Source organism: Rhinolophus sinicus, linkage group LG10 (genome assembly GCF_036562045.2).
Source record: "Rhinolophus sinicus isolate RSC01 linkage group LG10, ASM3656204v1, whole genome shotgun sequence".
NCBI lineage: Eukaryota > Metazoa > Chordata > Mammalia > Chiroptera > Rhinolophidae > Rhinolophus > Rhinolophus sinicus.
This window is the reverse complement of record NC_133759.1, coordinates 74,944,715-74,965,658: the sequence shown is the minus strand read 5'-3', so window position 1 is coordinate 74,965,658 and position 20,944 is coordinate 74,944,715. Positions and strand designations below refer to the sequence as shown.

The window sequence follows — 20,944 nt, the reverse complement described above, 5'->3', positions numbered from 1 at the left end:
ATAAATTTGTTGAATGAATGAATGACCAAAAGACCAGTGAAAGTTAAGTTCTGGTTTAAAGAGTACAAAGTTCTTATAATGAATCTCGATCTAGAAATGATTTCCATAAGATATCTTGGGATATTAGTTATTAAGTTAATTAACTATTCCATCCTCAACTGTCAAGGATTCTTTGGCAGTAGCTTTCAGAATTTAATATTCTTTTATTCTGTTTTTGTTGAGTATATCTTCATTGCCTCATTCCATTAGCATTAACTTTGAAAACTTCATTTGCTTATCATAAGATTAATTCTTCTTTTCTTTCCAGCATCCAGTGTTGGATGAACCAATAGCAGAAGCTGTCTGTATTATAGCAGATATGGATAAATGGACTGTTCAAGTGGCCAGTAGCCAGAGACGAGTGACAGATAATAAATTGGGAAAGGAAGTACTGGTTTCCACTCTTGTTTCCAATCTGCTTCATTCCACTCTTCAGCTTTATAAACATAACTTGTCTCCAAATTTTGTAAGTATGTGTGAGGCTTAAATTACTTTGAGCACTCTGATAGGTGACTAAACGCTGTTTAGTATGTGCATATGTATTGCTGTTAGCTTCATTGTTTTCCTGAAAGAAGGTGTTATGGACTGAAGTTTTGTGTTCCCCTAAAATCCATACGTTGAAGCCCTAACCTCCAGTGCGATATTATTTGGAGATGGGCCTTTGGAAGGTAATTAGGGTTGGTTTAGGTCATGAAGGTGGGGCCCCCCAGGGCAGAATTAATGGCGTTATTAGAAGAGGAAGAGAGAGACTGCACTCTGTCCACCATGTGAGGACACAGGGAGAAGGCAGCCATCTGCCAGCCAGGAAGAGAGTTTTCAGTAGAACCCTACCATGCTGGTGCTCTGATCTCAAATTTCCAGCCTTCAGAGCTGTGAGAAAATAATTTTCTGTTGTTTAAGCTGCTGAGCCTATGGGATTTTGTTATGGCAGCCCAAGCAGATAGGACAGGAGGGGGTGTACATGTCTGTATCCTATATTCGATGATTTCGGCAGCCGGAATTCAGTAGCTGGAATTCAGTGCCTGACTAGCATCATGAAAGGTATGGACATGCAGTATCCCCGGGCTTTGTGCAGAATGCCAGCATGTTCTAGACTCTCATTCTCATGTCAGGACTTTGAATAACTCCTCTTCATAATGCTGGTAACCTCTTACCGAAGACACCGTTTCCAACTTTCAAGGCTCTTTTTCTTCTTAGGAAAACTGTAATAAAGCATAGTTAAAAACCTCTGTAGAACAACATGATAAAGGCCATTTGTGACAAACCCACAGCTAACATTATACTCGATGGTGAAAGACTGAAAATTTTATCCCTGAACTGAGGGACAAGACAAGATGCCCACTCTCACTACTTCTGTTCAACACAGTGTTGGCAAGTCCTCGCCAGGGCAGTTAGGCGAGAAAAAGAAACAAAAGGCATCCAAGTTGGAAAGGAAGAAGTAAAATTATCTGTGTTTGCAGATGACTGCTCTTATATGTAGAAAACTTATATTTCACAAAAAAACTCATAGACCTAATAAATGAATACAGCACAGTTGCAAGGTATAAAATCAGCGTGCAAAGCAGTTGCATTTCCATACAATAGCAGTGAATAAGGAAATGAAGAAAGCACTTACAATATTATCAAAGGAATAATTATTTAGAAGTGAATTTAACCAAGGAGGCAAAAGACTTGCACACTGTAAACTACAAAACATTTCTGAAAGAAATTGAAAACATAAATAAATAGATATCTCGTGTTCATGAATTGGAAGACTTCGCATTACGAAGATGACAGCACTGCACAAAGTGATCTACTGATTCAATTCAATCCCTATCAAAAATTCCAATTTTTTTTTTTTTTAAAGAAATAGACCCATCCTAAAATGTGTATGGCATCTCATGGGACCCTGAAGAACCAAAACAATCTTGAAAAAGAAGAACAAAGTAGTAAAACACACCTCCTCATTTCAAAACTTATTACAAAGTGACACTAATCGAAACAGTGTGTTATTAGCATAAGGACAGACATATAGACCAATAGAATATAATAGAGCGCCCCAAAATAAACCCTCACATACATGGCCAAGTGGTTTTTGACACGGGAACACTTCTCAAAAGACAAAGGAATCTGTTCAACAAATCATACTGTGGAAACTGGGTATCTACATACAAAGGAATGAAGTTGAACTCTTATACCGTATACTAAAATGAACTCAAACTTAAATCTAAACTTTAGCAAACTTATACTTAAGTGCTAAAACTATAAAACTCCTTGAAGAAAACGTAGGGAATAATCTTCATGACATTGGATTTGGCAGTGATTTCTTGGATTTGACACCAAAAGCACAGGCTACAAAAGTACAAAATAGGCAAAATGGACTTCATCAAATTAAAAATTTTGTGTATCAAAGGACATTATAAACAGAGTAAAAAGACAACCCATAGAACAGGAGAAAATATTTGCAAATCATATAGCAGAAAAAAGATTGCTATCCAATATATATAGAGAACTCCTACATCAAAGGAACAAGTCAATTAAAAAATGGGCATAGGGCTTGAATAGACATTTCTCTAAAGAATATATACAGACGGACTGTAGGCACATGAAAAGATGTTAACATCATTAGTCATTAGGAAAATGCAAATCAAAACCGTAATGAGATACCACTTCCCACCCATAAGGATGGCTGTGATAAAAAAATAAGTATTAGCCAGGATGTAGAGAAATTGGAACCTTTGTACATTGCTGGTGGGAATGTAAAATGGTGTAGTTGCTGTGTAAAACAGTTTTACAGTTTCTCAAAAAGTTTAACATTGTATTGTCAAGCGATCCAGCAGTTCTAGGTTTATATGCAAAATAGTTGAAAGCAGGGACTCAAACAATTGTACTATAGAGTTCATAGCAGTATTATTCACAATAGCCAGAAGTTGGAAGCAACTCGTGTCCATCAATGAATGAATGGATAAGCAAAATGTAGTATAATAATACATAGAATAGAATATTTCAGCCATAAAAAGGAATGAAAATCCGATACATGCTATACAACATAGATGAACCTTGAAAACATTATACTAAGTGAAATAAGTGAAACAAAAAAGGACAAATATTATATGGTTCTACTTATTATAAGGTATCTAGGACAGGTAAATTTATAGAGACATAAGTAGATAGAGGTTACCAGGTGCTGGGGGGAAGGAGTGAATGAGGAGTTATTGTATAATGGGTAGAGAGTTTCTGTTTGGGGTAGTGAAAAAAATTCTGGAAATCGATATTGATGATGGTTGTACAACATTGTAAATGTACTTAATGCTACTGAATTGTGTGCTTAAAAATGGGTAATATGGTAAATTGTACATTTGTGTGTATATATATATATACACATTTATATGAATTTTATTATATATATGTATTCTGTAAACGTTTTGTTCTTCACTTAAGGCATCTTCAGCCCAAGTGAGCATTATAGAAAAAAAATACACCACAAAAACAATAAGTATGCCAAGAAATGCATTCAGTTGTGTTTTTCTAAGAAGAAAATGGGAGTTTATTAGCTTTAATAGTTGATTTTCGTTGGAAAGGAATACTCTGTATGAATTTAGTATTTTAACACCTGCACATCATGGTTTTTTCCTCAAGCATATATAGCATAAGTTCACATGAAAAAAATCACCTATTTTAGTAAATTGAGCAAGTAAATGGATAACGAAATGTGTTTTAGTTTTTAATGTTCCAGCTTAGAAACATCTCTCTTCCAAGGACTACATAGTATTGCCTGAGCTATTGCCAACTGTTTTCCTTTTACTCTACAGGAGAATGCAGCCTGTCCTATGTAGACACATTTGAAATATGTAAATTTACAAGAGTGTTATTTTATCAAATTTAAAATCAAAATCTTTTTTAAAGTTCTGGAAATGGATAGTGGTGATAGTTGCACAACATTTTGAATGTACTTAATGCCTCTCAGTTGTACACTAAAAATGGCTAAAATGGTAAATTTCATATTGTGTATAACTTACCACTTTTAAGAAAACAAAATTGTAGAATCAAAATCTTTGATGGGAGCTAGAAAAAGGTTTATACTCTACAATTACATGTTTTAAAAATGTGTTCCAAATTTTAGTTTATGTTGGAATAACAAAATAGAATTGTCAAAAACATGATGCTTAGGAAATCGCCATCAGTTCAAATTAGAAACCATTTTCTGACCTGTTTTTGGTTTCCCCCTAACTGCAGTGTGTAATGCATCTTGAAGACCGGTTACAGGAGCTGTACTTCAAGAGCAAAATGCTGTCCGAGTACCTGAGGGGGCAGATGCGTGTTCATGTCAAGGAGTTGGGAGTGGTTCTAGGGTATGTTCATGGTTTCTTGTCTGGCTTTGTTTTCACATCACACTGTCTTTCAGCAAGAGATATTCCTCAGCATTGCCTTCTTTCCTTTTCAGTGTCTTTGCCTGTTAGAAGCGGGATACTGTTAGCACTGGGTTGCTCTATACCATAATCAAAGCAGACCCCTGTCTTCCACTGGTCTGAAAGGCATTGTCCCCTGTGCCATTACAGTAAATTGGGAATAAAGTCAGATAAAAATGAGTTAAAATCTAAATGTTTGTCTTAGAAAAAATAAATATAGATTCATTTTTATTTATAAATATGTTGTAAACTTACCATTTCCAGCATCTGCCCTACCATCCAAATGAAATGATTGAAATAACGGCATAATATGGAGAGGAATACATTAGCTACATGTTATTACTGCTTCCCCATTGTCTCTGTCTGTCTGCTCTGCAGTTATTCTTGGGAAGAAGACAGTTATCTAGCTAGCTGAAGGAGGAACAGATAATTGGTGGGAGGTATAGTATAGCTGTTTTCATTATGTTCTGTGATCACTTTTCGTATGTTCTATGGCCATTGTTTGTGTGTGTGTGTGTGTGTGTGTGTGTGTGTGTGAATAATTCTTTGAAATGCTAGTTGAATAAATTAAAACAAGCTAGAACTTTTGTCTAATTCAGCTTTTACCAAGGGAGAAAGAGCCAACATCAACAAGTAGCTACTATATGTGTCAGAAACCAAATTAAGTTCTTTTGTTAATGTTTTAATGTTATTCCTTATCATCCATATTGGAAATAGATGATTCTGTTTGTGTAATGACTTTATTTTCTAAAAAATCGTTGTTATTTTTAAAAAAGTCGTTACTATTTTTTAAAGTAATGTGAATTTAACCAGAGTTTATAGTGCATTTTGGCATAAAATGAAAAGCAAGTCTACAGAATTGTACACCTGAAATCTATGTAATTTTACTAACAATTGTCACCCCAATAAATTTAAAAAAAAAAGAAAAAAGAAAAAGAAAAGCAAGTCATCATCGTCTTTTCCCCAACTTGCAACCCTCACCCAAACAAACACAATTAATGGATAATGTATAAGATAATGTATAAGGTAAATAATAGAAATTAGTTTATATTCTATATGTTATTGTACAACTTGCCTTTTAATATATCTTTAATATTTGTTCATATAAGCACATACTGATCTATGTCATTATTTTTAATAGCTATATAGCATTCCATTATTTGGTGGAATTTAGATTACAGTAAGTTCTCATTTAAATCTTTAATAGGTTCTGCAATTTTAAGCGAAACGATATGTAATGAAACCAGTTTAACCAAATGCTAATTGATGTATAAATAAGAGTTATGTTCCTATGACATCTCATCAACATTATAATGAAATGATGTTGAATGAAAGGACATTATTCGAGGACCTACTGTATTTTCTGTTTTCTTTCCTATTCCAAACCAATACTAGAATGAATATAAATCTTTGAAGTTCGTAGTATAAATTCTTTGAAGTAGAATTTTTTATTTAAAGGCATGTGTATTAAATTTTTGATCGTGACAGTTATTTTGATACGTAATAGTAAATGCTACCAGAAAGTACCAGAATAAAGTCTCACAAACAGCAGGAAGTGTACTCTTCATACTACTGGCTATTACCAACTTTTTAATCTTTGTCAAGCTACTAGCTGAAAAATGATGCCTGATTTTATTTAGATTCAGTCTCTGACCATGAGTGAGTCTGCATGAGTGAATCTTTCTATGTTTATTGGCCATTTTTGTTTTCCTGTAAATTATTTATGGTAGGAAGTATTTTTAAGAAGCCTCTATTATGTCTTCCCAATATATCTTATAGAAATATTTGTATTCAAAACAAAGTGGGTGCAACGTGGGTGCAATACAATATAATATTATTCTATTATATTGTGTTTCTTAGACATTGCCCCTTGCCATGATGCATGGTCCATCGGCAGGTCAGTCAGATGCTTTCCTACATCCATGACTTGCCATTGGGTTTCAGATGCTTGCTTTTTAAAAAATATTTGGTTCTGGTTTTTACTTACTGAAAATGTTCCAACTTTTGTTATCTTCAGCTCTCTTACCTTTTTCCTTTTGGTCATGGTGGCCTAGGTCCTTGACTCCTGACATATAATGACTTTATAGGTAGCAGTCATTGCCTGAAGGACTCCTGTCCTGGGTACAGAAAGCCTGACTGAGGTGTTTTTTTTTTAAATTTCAGAATTGAATCCAGTGATCTTCCTCTTCTGGCTGCTGTAGCAAGTACTCACTCTCCATATGTTGCTCAGATACTCCTTTAAGATAAAGGTTGTTTGGAAAGTTAAGTAGAAACCAAGGAAGCAGACACAACATGCATTTATGGCATTTTTTTCCCTGTTAGATTTCCATCTGAGTGAGTCACCTGAGTGTTCTGCATTGTAGTGCACATTGTGTGATAATTGGATTGCTTTTTCCTTTTGACTGGACTTTTGGGTGGTTGTAGATTTTTAACCAAATGAACTGAAACAGCATAAATAATTTGAGGGGAAAGTATTTGACAAAGCCAAAGTATAACTTAGAAATTTCTACGAAATGAATAACATCGAAAAATTTCATATGATCACTACAGCATTGCCACACTCATAAATAGCAACAAATGTCTCATGATTGAATTTCTCAGAGATAGTCATTTCATTAGTTTTAATTCTTTATTTCTAAGGTACATAGATATATAAAACCTTGATTATTTCTTTTGTCAATTCAAAATAGCTAATTTCTGGGGTTTTTTCAAAGTATTTTAAACAGCCTATTAATTATAACAAACTCAGAATGAGTATAAATCTGTTATGTTATCTACCCAAGTGTACATATGTATCTAGTTTTTAAAAAAGCAGAGGTAGAAATACAAGATTGGTAAACATATCTTTTTAAATATATATATATATATATATATATATATATATATATATATATATATATATATTTTCAACTAGTATTAATTGTATATAATGTTGAAATGTTACTTTCTGGTGATGTTTCTGTTTCACACACCCTAAAATATAAGTAAAGCCAATCTTTTTTAAGGCTGAAGAATATAGATTCCCCAAATAAGAATACTACTTTATACCATTTGTTTTGTTTATAAGTATAAGCTAATTCTTATAAATATTGATATTTACATATTTGCATCTAATTTAATAAATTAAAATTAGGATTAAAAATTACATCAAAGCATTGGCAAAAATAATACTGTTTTCTTCAAAAGTGCTCAGGTAACCGAGGCCCTTGCTTTGGGTATCAGCCCTCCTTGAACCTGTAGGAACTAAGTATTTGTTTCACTGCTTTATATATTCAATTTACACTAATAGAACTCAACAGCTCTTAAAATTATTCTCTTTTGTCAAATTGCTCCTTTCTTCCAGAAGCTAATTTTTTTCAAAGATTTTCATTTTTCAGTTGTTACTGTTTTTGTAAATACTATAGCATGTTGCTTGTGAGAAGAAAGGCTACTATGGAACCAAACTCTTGTAAGTACTGTAAATAGAAAGATGGGTAGATAAAGTTTTCAATATGCTCTACTACCTCAGTTTACTTGAATACTACATTATAGTTTATACTTATCTGGTCTAAGATACTTTTTTTTCCCCCCCGCCTCTAAGATACTTTTAATGCTAGAAGTGAAGTTGGTTTCTGCTTTCATGGACTATTTTTTATCACAATTAACTGATTAGCTTTTAAAAAGAAAACCACTTGCTTATTCTGTTACTAAATACATTTCCTGTATAATTCATCCTTTCTTGCTGTTTAAATTTTCCGAAATTAAGATTTCTGTGGTTTAAGTCTTTGACCTTGAATTTATAGCATTGGGTCACACTTTGCCTTGCTCTCTATGTATTCAAGAAATCTCCAACTAGAAGAAATGATTATTTTAATAGAATATAAACCTGAAATTGGTGTGCCTGCAATCATTTTGGCCCCTGTGTCCTATCAGCTGGTCCCAGTTAGTACCTGAGTCACCCATGGATGACTTGCTGCCAAAGAGTGTTTATGGGTATACTTTCTTTGGCTTAATGTTCTTATTCCATTCAATAATGAAATTCTTCTCTATTCTGTTGTTTGGAATTCTGTAAATCAATCTCTGGCAGAATTCAGAATACAGAAACGTTTGTATGTGGGCCATCGTACAATATTATTACAGTTCTGAATGATATGTAGCAGGTAGATAATGTGTGTTTTTGCGTGTTTTCTTTTTTAATTAATCATCAAATTGTGCGCAGTCCTATCTATTCGAAATCTCTAATAAATTATCATTTAGGAAATGTGGTGTTCAATAAATGGATGGCTCACGGTACTGTTATTCTTAAAACTAAGCTTTGCTCAGAAGGAAAAGGCCTATAGTTTCTTATAGAATCATTAATCCTTATAGGATTCCTGAGTTTTATAACTACCTGCCCTTCTGTAATTTCTATTATCTTCATCATAGTCATTCTTTCCTTACACAGAGCCCAAGGAATGAGCTGCTGCTTCTCTAAAGTGTGGTCATTATGATAAATGTGAAAAGAGTTTTGGCCTGTTTGAAATAATTTTTTCAGCTACTTATGGTACAGACAGAAATGTGTTACATATTTTTGAAAACTTGTTTGTTGCAATAGAAAATGAAAAAGGGATCTCTTAGATTCAGATTTAAAACTAATTTTTCCTTGTACATAAACTAATTGGTTTGATTTTAAATATTCCTGGCTTTTATTAATATGTCTTAATTTTGAGTTTGAAAATGTTAAGTGCAATAAACATACCAGCACAGATTTAATTATGTTGCAGTCGGCATACAATTTTGATGATCACTTAAAAAAAAAAAACAGATTTTACACAATGCCTATTTCTGGTAGGTGTCTTATGAGATTGTTCTGCTTTCTCTAAGTTATTTAGATGGTGGGATATATAAAATGTACATACTGTTTTTTGTTCTGTATACATTTCTCAAATGTACACCTGTATTATAATAAACTCCCAGTTCTAGGGGAAATTTGTGCAATAAATACACATGTCAATTTGATGGATGATGTTGGTCTTTCTTTCATGTGTTAATAAGGTACATGGACTCTGATGTCAGCTCACCTTGATTCTTTTCCCAAATGTGACACTTCTAGGCATGTTACCCTTCTCTAATCCTACATTTATGTATTGGAAATTTAGTAGCGTCTACTTTATGAGGTTGTGTGAGAATCAAGTAAAATAATGAATATCAAGAATTTATCTTAATGCGTGACACACCCCAAGTGCTCAATAATTTTGGCTGCTACTGTTACTAGTAATCTGTCCAGCCGCCTCTCTATGGCCCCCAGCTATTGTGAGGAGAACTTAACATATATTCCTATGAATGAAAACATAAAAACAATACTGGTATATTCTTATATTTGACCAAATCCTTATGTAGACAAATTGAAATCTTCTTTAAATGCTTTCATAAAAACAAACTGAAAATCAATCATTTAAAACCTGGGAAAAGCCACGTAAACCTATTACGAACATGTAGCCAATACAAATTACTATTGACTTTACAATTCAAAAGTTGGTCAATTGGTTTGGGTTCTAATCCAGGTTTATTCACTATTGTTTTTTTTTTGTTGTTGTTTTTTTGGTTTGTTTGTTTCTTTTGTTTTTGCATGTGACCCTGAGCAAGTCTGCCCTCTTTGTTTACATAGTAGGGAAATCAGCTCTTCCTTCAGTCCTTAAGTGTGGGCTCTGCAATCCTGTTTCAGCCCTGAGGGTCTGTTGGAAGCTGCCTTCTCAGGCTGGGTTGATTTGGGGAGTTATGCTAGGAGGCAGGAGTAGACCAGGGGCCTGTTTTCATATTGTTTTACATGTATTGCTCTTAGGTTTGACCTAAGAGTAAGTGCACTGTTTTACAGAGAGGACATACCGAGTATCTGGGAAGCATTCAACAGATATTTTAGCGGTTTATAATTGGTACCTGTGTTTATATGTGCTGTTCCCTCATAAGTTTAGAGAGATCTTGCAACATTTCTGAGAAGAATAGAGGAATGATTTTGCTGATGAGAAACTGAGATACAGAAAATTTAATCCGAGATAATAGTCTTTCCTATCTGGGTCCATTTTTTCTCTCAGACCAGAGCAGTTTCCAACTAGTATGTGGTGACAAATCTATATAGATATCTGGGATTTCTTCATGTGTCTTGGCCAGTGTGGAAGGTAGGGGTTTAATGCAAGTAGGACCAAACCTGAACTGAATGAAGGTGCAGTGGGGGCTTGGGAATTGTCACTTTGCGTGGGAAGAACTTAGATAGACAAGGTGGAGGTTGGAGACTGTAGTGCTTCCTGTCCTGCTCTGTAGTGCAGTGTAGTGCAAGCCATGCTTGCTCTAAATTTAAGATTTGAAACTTCCTTAAAGAAATGAAAATATAAACAGTCCAAAAGAGATTTTTAAAGAATATACTCATATGAAATTCCCCATCTATTTGTCAGGAGAACTTTGATCGGGCTTTTGGTTTTCATCAGATTTCAGAGCTGTCTGGGTTAACACCGTCTGATTAGATATCTACTCCCACAAATAAACTTGTATTTATTCTAAGGAGAGTGTTAAGTTGAAGACGTTTGAGCTTCCTTCTTTTCCAAGTGACTATTTTAACAAGGACAGTCCAGAAGCTTGTCTTTATGTTCATCTCAGTGCTCAGATTAAAATTATTGATAAAGGCAGTGTTACCTAAATTGTCTCAAGGGGAATAACGTTGAAAGGTTGTGTAAAGGAAGATATTATTTCTTCAGAAACTTGTGATGCCCCTTTATCACACATTTGGTCCAGCACGCATAAGTCAATACCCTTCACTGTGTTACAGAGGCTGGAATTAAAATGGGTCAAATAATCCAGAACCTGAGTTAGTTTAAAGTAGTTTTCACACCCGATTGCCTATTAGAAACACCAGATAGCTTTTGAGAAATACCATATTTTGCCATGTGTAATGTACACCCAGGTTTTTTGCCCAAACTTTCAGGGAAAAAAAAAACTTTTGTTTTAATTCAAATTTTTATTTGTTTACATTTAGGTACTTGTTTTTTGTATTATAAAGGAATTTTAGCATTTATTTTTGAGCATATTGTATAAGAAATTTTATGTAACAAATAATTACACAAGAACAGATACAAGGTACAAGAAATTTTATGTACCGGTAACAAATTTATAATATTTATGCATCATAGAAGGCCAAGAGCTCTTCGTTGTTGCAGGTTCGTCATAAGTTCAACAAAACCGATTTTCATATTTCAAGGTATTATTTTGCACATGGATATTGTTATTGATTTTTAGAGTTACACTTTTAACTCATAAACAAATAAAAACATTTATATAGATATGGAATTATTACTACACATGTATAATGCGCATCCTTACTTTTCCCTCACAAATTCGGGCCCAAAAGTGCGTATTATACATGGCAAAAAAAGGTATTAAATCCTAGACCCCACCCTCAGAGACTGATTCTTTGATAGTAGTTGAGCACCTGCTTTGTGCTAGGCACAGGTCTGGGTGCCACAGTTAAGCCAGTAAATAACGCAAATTATTTTATGTTCTCATGGACTTTATATATTTCCCACTGGTGGAATAGATAGGCAAAAAAGATATGCTGTCAGGTTGTGGTAAGAATTATGAAGAAAAATGAGGGTAAGGAGTTCCTTTTTTTTTTTTTTTTTTAAAGATTAAACCATGCTTTTATTATGCTAGAATTTAATAAATTTTTTGCATTCAGAACCATTATATTTTCATTTCAGCTACAAGTTAATGCTGATGAATGCTATCCTGGAGGTTGCCTTTCCTCTGAAAATAGCTTTTAGAGCTTTCACTGTCTCCTCACTTTTTTCAGCATACTAGAGTATAATACGAGATGGTAGAGGACAAGATAGATTTTGAAAATGTGCTTAAATACAGATATATATAGTTACCTTGGATATTAATATACTGTTTTTACTCTCTCTGTCTTAATGATAAAACCTAATAAAGCAAGTTATTTTTGTATACTTAATTCATTTTTCCTTGTGAAATATTATATACAGAAAAGTGAGTAAATGTAACTACACTAATGTAACTATGACTTAGGTCAAGGAGTAAATTATTATTAGCAACCCAGAAGTTCCCTTCTCCCTGAGCCCTATTCTGTACATACCCTCTTCTCCTTTTTGTAACTACCAATTGTGTTTCTTGAGCATCATTTCCTTGCTTTCTCTTTATAGTTTTACATCTGTGTATGCATCCCTAAGTGGTATACTTTAATTTTGCTAGTGTTCGAACCTTGTATGTGTAATTATACTCCGTATTTTGTTTTGCTTTTTTTCTCAGCGTTATGTTGGAGAATCATCCATGCACTGTGTAGCTGGCATCCCACTGAATGAATATACCACAATTTATCCATCCTTTTATTGAGAGACATTTGGGTTATTTCCAGTTTTTGCCTAATAGGAACATTGAACATTTTTGTTGATCTTTTCTGGTGTACATGAGTATTCCTTAGAAATATATGTCACGGAGTGGACTTACTGTCATGGGGTATGTTAAGTTTCAGCCTTACTGGATACTTTTTTTTTCCAAAGTGGTTTCCCAATTTACACTTAACCTGCAGTTTGTGAGAATTCCTGTTGCTCCACACCTTCACGAATACGTTAAATGAGTTTGTGAATAGTTATTAATGGAAAAAAATTTTGGCATTGAAACAAACAGAAATCAACCCATCCGATTCATCAAACTTGAATTTCTGCTTTAGAGAAGTCTCAAGAGGTAAAGTAACAAATAATGAAGAGTTCTTGGGTCGTGTAGGCAACATCTTAAGTGCTTCACGTGAACTGTCTCACATAATCTTCAGAGAATCCCAAAGCAATAGGTCCGATTCCCATTTTACAAATAAGGAATCTGAAGTTCAGAGATATTAAATAAGTCATTTAACCAGAAATGACCTATTAAAGACACAGATTCAGGTGTTTGCCTCTAAAGTTATGGTCCTCATGCTTTAATTCCTTTTCCCTCTTTCAAAATATTGATGTGGCTCTGGAAACTGATACTGCAAGAACGGAAGGGATAACCTTTGTGTTCTAAGGCAGACCTTTGAGAGGATCTGTTTATATACACACACAAAAATGATGAAAATGGGTCATTGCAGTTCCTCCTGATCTCTCTACAGTTACTTTCTTTCCAGAATGGCTGAGCCACAACTTCCCTGGTAAGGTTTTTGTCGAGTACTCCAAAAAACAGAAAAAAAGGAAAGAAATGTGCTAATATTATGTTGTAAACTTGGTTTGAGCAAGCCCAACTGCCAACGGAAAACAAAACCCTTATCAACATCAACCATTACCAGGTTCCAGAATGATGCAGCCTGAGCTCTCCCTCCCTTTTTGTTACTCTAAAATTTCAACTCTTAACATCTCATTTAAAACTGTGAATAACGTCATAATCATAAGTCACTGAGTTTAGTGAGCTAAAGAAATTGCTATGAGAAATACTAAGATGTACCTAGATGTGGTACACAGACTTCGGGTAGTAAAATTCAGTGGAAAAGACATGTCTATGGTGGCTCCAAAGCAAGCAATTAGTGTGACTAGTGCGGCCCATCTGTGCACTAATGAGATAGTGAAAAGAACTGATCTAGAAGGATGAATTCTTCAATTCTGTCAGTGACCTAAGGTGGAAACAGCCTCTGCAGGTGTCTGGCTGCCCTAAAGAGTGGTCGTTTTCTTACCAATGGACCAGTAAATAAATGGAAACTGGCTTTATTCGGTCTAGTGAGAAGCAGACTAGTGTGCAAGATGTACTACAATAAGAGTCAGGCAACCCTAAGGCTCGCTGTCTGAGGAAAGCTGCTTTGGGCCTCGGTTATGTGAACGCCGTCCACACTGGCTTCGCGAACCAGCCTAACAGCTGGCAGGAGGCACCGCGGCTGCCCAACCCTGCTAGGCCGCGAAGCTTTGGGTTCTCTGCCCTAATCTCGGGACGTCTGTCTTGGACACGGTAAGTATTTCCCGGTGGGTCTCTTCCACAAGAGATTTCGTTTTATTAAACATGAACTAACTTATTCGCCGAATGGCGGCTTCGATTTCCGCACGTTCTCCAAGGGAGGGGCGTCGGAGTTGCAGACCGGGAGGTCCGCCCCGGGCTTGGCCACGCCCTGAGCTTCCGGATTTTGGTACAACACTACCTAGAACGCTTTCCCCACGGTTCTGTCCCAACATGCTAGTTTTGCTCAGTCCCTCTAGCGCGTTTCCGGCCCCTCCACCGGAAGCTGGGGCGGTCGAAACCTCACCTCCGAGGAGGATTCCGTGAGAGGCTTAGGTGAGGTCTCGCGACGTGTCTTTAAATCTCACGAAGAAGAGTTGGAAGAGGCCTAACTGTACCGCCCCCTCTACGTCACCGCGGAGTCACGCCCTTGGGCGCTCGTTTGCGTGCCCGCGCGTGGTGCGCATGCGCACTCGCCCTCCCTCTTCCCCCGCGCTGGCTTCTCTCTGGCCAGTCGCGCGTGGGCTGAGGCCCTGGGCGGGCGTTGCGAAGGCTTGTTTGCTCTAGCGGGGTTCCCGCGGCGGTCCGGAGTCCCCTTTCTCTGGGGTGAGGGGGTGGAGACCCCGTACCTAGGGTAAATGGGCTGTCACGTGTGCTGCTAAGGGTAAGCTGGGGAGCACGGGGGCCGGGGCCGCGGCCATGAACTCACCCGTGGACCCCGGCGCTAGGCAAGCGCTAAAGAAGAAGCCGCCGGAGCGGACTCCCGAGGTAAGGCTGGCCGACCCCGGCGCGCTTCCCGCTGTCCAGCGGACGGTATACCCCTGTCGGTCCGAAACCTGCGGCAACTCGCACCTGCTGCCACGGTATCTGTTCTCAGTGTCCCGCGACCCGGGCCCTTCTCACGGGCGGGTGACGACCGCCTTTCCTGCTCGCAATGCCGTGTTCCCCGTACACCGACCTTACTCGTGACTTCCTAGTGTTTTCGATAAGAACACCATTTACTAAATTGTATTTTCTTAGGGTAAAATGTGGGTCGCGTCTCTGAGTAAGATTACCTGTAGGTAGGTAGACTGAAAAACGAGGTAGAAATTTTAAGTGAAGTGTAACAGCCATGTTAAGAAATAACTTCTCTTTAAAGGTCCCTTAAGTACTGTACAAGTGTTTTAAAAAAGAAAGTTTTCAAAGAAAAGATTAAGTTTTCAACGTCAGTTTGAAACTTTGCTTCCAGTCATATGTTGAATTCTGGTGGAGGATGATGCATTTAAAAGATCAGTTGTAGAGGTACTTTTTCAGACTGTCATTGGGAAATTTTACAGCATTTTGTGCTGGAATTCAAAACTTGCTGTATTGGGTTAGCAGTAATAGCATCTTCTTAAATGATTTTCATTTGACCTGAGGGCTAGTTTTCAGGCACATAACTAAAATCTATTAACCTTGGATATCCCTATGGAGTGCTTAGATTTTTTTTGGAAGGTTTTCTTTGATTTGGAGAAGTTTCTGTGATAAATGGCTTATGTTTTCTAAACCAGAAAGCGAAAACTTAAAACAATGTGAATGGATTGTTGGATTGTCTTGTGTGTAGTTGCAGTAAATGAAATGAGATGCTTTGGTAATTCTTCCTAAGTCACTTGAGTTTTTCAGATTTATAGTGTTTTGCATGGTAGGTCTCAGTAACTTTGGACTGACTTTTTGTGACATGTCATTATTCAAGCCATAATTATAGCTTTGATGGGTCAAACTTTGTTGTTGGAAATTCTGATCTTTGCATAGAAACAAGGCAAATACTGCCACTTTCCAGAGTCCTTTTTTGAGACCTGTATTTACAATCCCATGTGTTTTAATTTCACTGTGATGATTCTCAATGTAATTGTGAGCTAATTGAAAGCATTCATCTTGCTCAGGTGACTCTGCCATAGTTGTTATATCATTAGGAAGTGTCATGCAAGGCTTGCAATGTATAATGTCGGTTTTGCTTTTAAATATTGCTTATGATAAATCCACATTTCAATGAGAAAAATCCTACATCTCTTTAGTAACAGAATTACCTAGTTTGAAATTGCCTATTTTTGAGCCTTACAAGATTTTCTAAACTGTTCAAAATTGTGTTGGCCATTGTGTGCCTATGAGTACTTTACCTTGTTTTACTGGAACAGCAGCATTGTTTAAGGAAATGCTAAGTGACCGCCCCAAAGTACACAGATTAGATCCCTGACGTCTAACAGCATAATGCGTTAACCGCCTGATTCATTGGCAGTGTTTTTGAATGAGTATAACTTGGGGTACGAAAGTATGAATAACGAAGAGGTAACCTGAATCCCAGTGATAATTTATGAGTGATAAGTACTTTGATGAAATTCTCAAAAGTTCATTTCTATTTTCAGAAAATCCTTATTCTTCTAGTGGACTCTTAAGAGGCTAATATATAAACGTATTCATTTCAGTTATTTATTGAAAGCTTACCAGTTTAAAGCTTACATTCTGTGCACCAGGATGTATCAGTGAACCAAACAGGCCTGCCTTGGTGGTGCTTACATGCTAATAGAAGGGGGAGGAGAGAAGGCAGATAAATGTAATAAACAAATAAGTTACATAATATGATAGCTGATGATTGCTAATAAAAAAAGAAGGATAAAGGGACTGGAAATGAGGGGTAAGGGCTAGGTCGCAGTTTAAATAAGATAGTCAGTGTTCTGGTGGTAGAGATGACTTGATTAAAGCCTTGCTGCACGTGATGGAATTAGCTGTGGGATACAGGAGGAAAGAGCTTTTTAGGTAGAGTAGTCATTGCAAAGGCCCTAAGACGAGAGAGCATGTCTGGTGGTTCAGGAATAGTAGGGTGCTGAGTGATTGTAGAAGAGTGAACAGGTGAGAGTAGTAAGGTGAAGTCAGAGGGTGGGTACAGGATGGGGCACCGCATGTAGGACCTTCTAATCATTGTAAGTTCTTGACTTTTATTTTGAGTGAAAGAGGGGATTGGGAAAAGGTTTGAAGCAGAGGTGTGATATTATCCTACTTGACTGTTTAAAAGAGTCCCCTGGCTGCTTACTGGGTTGAGAATAGACTATGTAGGAGCAAGGATAGAAGAAAACAGGAACATCAGTTAAAGCAGGGGAGAGATGATCATAACCCTGATTAAATGGTAGTAATGTAGGTTGTGAGAAGTAAACCAATTATAGAAATGTTTGGAAGGTTTAGCCAACGTAATTTGCTAATGGGTTAGATATGTGCTTTGAGAGAAAGAAGAATTGAGCATGGTTTCAAGGTTTTTGGCCTGAATAGCTTGAGTGTTGGAATTACCATCAAAGCTAGTTTGAGCTGCCATCAGATAGATGGGGAAAGCTGCTGGAGGAGAAGATTTGGGGGCAGGGGTGAGGGGGTGGGGAGGAGATCAGAAAGTCAGTTTTGAACATATCATGTTTGAAATGTCTTAGAAATGTTGAGGAATTGCAAGTGAGTGAGGAATTGCATATACAAATTTATATTTCTAGAAAGAAGGCTTGACTGGAGATAGAAATTGTATAGTCATTAGCTTATAGATAATGTTTAAAGTCTTGAGACTAGATGAAATTACCAAGGTAGTGAGTTTACTTAGAGAACAGATGAGGACCAAAGACATTGCCCTGGGCACCTGATCACTACACTGTTAGGGGGAAAGAGCAGAAATCAGCAAAGGGAAATGAGTGGGAACAAACAGTGCAGTAGCAGAAAAACCTAGAGAGAGGTGGTATCCTGGAAGCCAAGTGATAAAGTGACAATATAAGGGGATACTGTTAATTCAGCTTATTTTTTCCTTGAATATCTACTGGGTGAAAAGAAGTATGAAAAAATATACAAATAGATAAGGATCTGTGTCTTATAATCTTGTAATCAGATGTTTGTATCATAATGAGTAAAGAACTCTGTTTCTGGGACAGAATTAATGGTTCTTTTACTTTGAACCGTCTGTTGTCCTTACATGAAACTATCGACTCAAGCATAATCCTAGTGAACCAGTACTAAGCACAGAAACATATTGTAAAGTATGCCTTTTATTTATTTATTTTTTATATTTTTTTATTGGGGAAGGGGAACAGGACTTTATTGGGGAACAGTGTGTACTTTCAGGATTTTTTTTCCAAGTCAAGTTGTTGTCCTTTCAATCTTAATTGTGGAGGGTGCCGTTCAGCTTCAAGTTGTTGTCCTTTCAGTCTTAGTTGTGGAGGGTGCAGCTCAGCTCCGGGTCCAGTTGCCGTTGCTAGTTTCAGGGGGCGCAGCCCGCCATCCCTTGCGGGAGTCGAACTGGCAACCTTGTGGTTGAGAGCCCGGGCTCCAACCAACAACTGAGCCATCCGGGAGGCAGCTCAGCTGAAGGTGCCGTGTTTGGAGCCCACCATCCCTTGTGGGACTCCAGGAATTGAACCGGCAACCTTGTGGTTGAGACCCCACTGGGCCATGTGGGAATCGAACCGGCAGCCTTCGGTGTTAGGAGCACGGAGCTCCTACTGCCTGAGCCACCGGGCCAGCCCTAAAGTATGCCATTTAGAACTGCTTTCTAACACAGTGTTTACTTTTCTGCCCACTTCTACTTTGTAGATCCAGCTTCCACAGCACATTGTCTTTCCTGAGTTGGTTCTCTGATTTCCTTTTCCACTTTTCAAAGGTTTTTTTTTTTTTGATGGAAAATTTTAGACTTAAATACTCTGTAGGAAACTTAGTGCTTAAAACAACAGAAGCTCTTAAGGTATTCTTTTTGCATCGTTATACCGAAATTAAAGATGCCACAATCAAAATTGAGACTTTGGATTTGGCTTTCTCAACTCAGTCCATATTCTACACCATTCTTTCTCTATGACCTTTCTTTTTTTTAAAGCCTCAGAGTGAGCTCCTCAGAGCATAATATTGCTGTGTTATGGTTTATTTCTCTTTCTAAGTGCTTAATACCGTGCTTTGTATATATTAAATGATCAATAAATATGTTCAAGAGAACAAAATTTAGAGTTAGTTATGTGAAGTACTCAAGTTAAAAAGAGAGTACTCTTCATTAGAACTGCTGATTTTGTGCGTTTGGGTAGTCTCATTCAGCAACTTGGCTTCACTTAATTTTTATAGGTTCACGCCTAGGACTATGTAGTCTGTCTTTCCCTCTTTCAAATGCTTCAGATCCATATATCTAACCACTAAATTGTCCTCCAGCTTCCTCAATCACCAGTCCTGAGTTGAAGCCGTCGTCATTCCTCCTCAGTATTCTGTTGGTGACTGCCCCAGTTGCTCAGTCCAGAAATTTGTGTTTTTACTCGATTCCCCTGCTATCTTCCTCTTTGTATCCAAGAGGCCACTAAACTTGTTGATTTTTGCATCCTGAATCTCTTTCTACTTCTTCCTCTCCAGTTCTACTACCCTAGTTCAGGCTCATTTGTTGTTTTGCCCCTGAATTTTTTTCTTGAGACATTTTATTGTCATATTACTGCTAGAGTGATTTTCCTAGTACTCAGAGCTGATCATATTCTCCTCTTGCTCAAAATTTAATTATTTCACATCGCCTAGATAGGTTAGCAATAGAAGATATCATTTTTGAGAATAAAAAGATACTATTAATATTTATGCCAGAATAACAGTTAAAAGAGGACTGTCTCAGGTAAACTGAGATGTATGTTTATCTCACCCAGATGATAACATTGATTTATCCATTCATTTAACAAATGATATGTCAGACACAATACTAAAAGCCAAGTTTGTAGAAGGAAATTCAACAAGGTCCCTATTCTTCAGTGACTTAGGAGACAGACGTGAAAACATTAGTAAAACGTGAAGGTTATTAGTGACAAATGTATGGATCAGACACTTTGAGACTGCAAATGGGAAAAGGAAAGTCTTCTTGGAGAGCAATAAATTGATTCTTAAATACTGTGTGACAGCTATTCAGAAGGGAGGTCACTGCATGCAGACAGCAGCAGGAGCAAAGGCACTAATGGTGACAAACCAGGGTCACTTGTGGATGGAGAAGCCAATCTGTAAGTCTAGAACACGCATTCCCAATGGGGGCGCTGTCATTCCCAAAGGGACAAAATGGTTTTTAGGGGGAGTGAAAAACATCTTAGCTATTACTATGGTTTGTGGCCCTCCAACACTCACCCGTACCTGACAAAATCTTATTCCTTAGTATTTAATTGGAGGTGGGGTGGCAATCAGGAAAAAATGCCTAAAAATGCTCTTTGGGAGGGGTGTGATAATGAGAAAAGCTTGCAAAACACTGACTGGCTAGCATATGGGGTGCTGAGGGCGGGGGGGTGGTACATGGTATTGGATAGTAAATGTTGGAGCTGGTTATATTAGCAAGGTTGAGTCATTTCAGGGATTTGGACCCGATCTTATAAATAAAGGAGAACCATTGGAGGGTTCAAAGCCCAGAAATACGATCAGTCTCACAAAGATTACTCTGTGGGCATTGTTGAGGATGTATGGGCTACACTAGAGGCAGGGAGGCTTATAAGTTAGGGAAACCTACAGCATGCTGTCCAAACCAGGAGACTTTTCTGCATGAGGTAAAACTGTTAATGATTGTATCAGGATGACAGGGAAACCAGGAGATAGGGTCCTGGTTAGAAAAACAAATGCTGTCATTC

At 37.1% G+C, this 20,944-nt stretch overlaps 2 protein-coding genes across 12 annotated transcripts in view; both read left to right on the top strand.

The window, feature by feature from the left end:
- FNIP1 (folliculin interacting protein 1) overlaps nt 1-9,404 on the top strand; it is a 117,106-nt gene extending 107,702 nt beyond the window's left edge. For both annotated transcript variants that reach the window (XM_019756042.2, XM_019756043.2), the window contains 3 exons: nt 308-505; nt 4,255-4,370; nt 6,591-9,404. In XM_019756042.2, the coding sequence (XP_019611601.1) occupies nt 308-505; nt 4,255-4,370; nt 6,591-6,669 (393 nt within the window). In that variant the 3' untranslated portion in view covers nt 6,670-9,404. The remainder of the gene's footprint in view (nt 1-307; nt 506-4,254; nt 4,371-6,590) is intronic.
- Nucleotides 9,405-14,812: 5,408 nt separating this feature from the next.
- RAPGEF6 (Rap guanine nucleotide exchange factor 6) overlaps nt 14,813-20,944 on the top strand; it is a 183,025-nt gene continuing 176,893 nt past the window's right edge. For all 10 annotated transcript variants that reach the window (XM_074313473.1, XM_074313474.1, XM_019756032.2 and 7 more), the window contains exon 1: nt 14,813-15,110. In XM_074313473.1, coding sequence (XP_074169574.1) covers nt 15,042-15,110 — 69 coding nt within the window. In that variant the 5' untranslated portion in view covers nt 14,813-15,041. The remainder of the gene's footprint in view (nt 15,111-20,944) is intronic.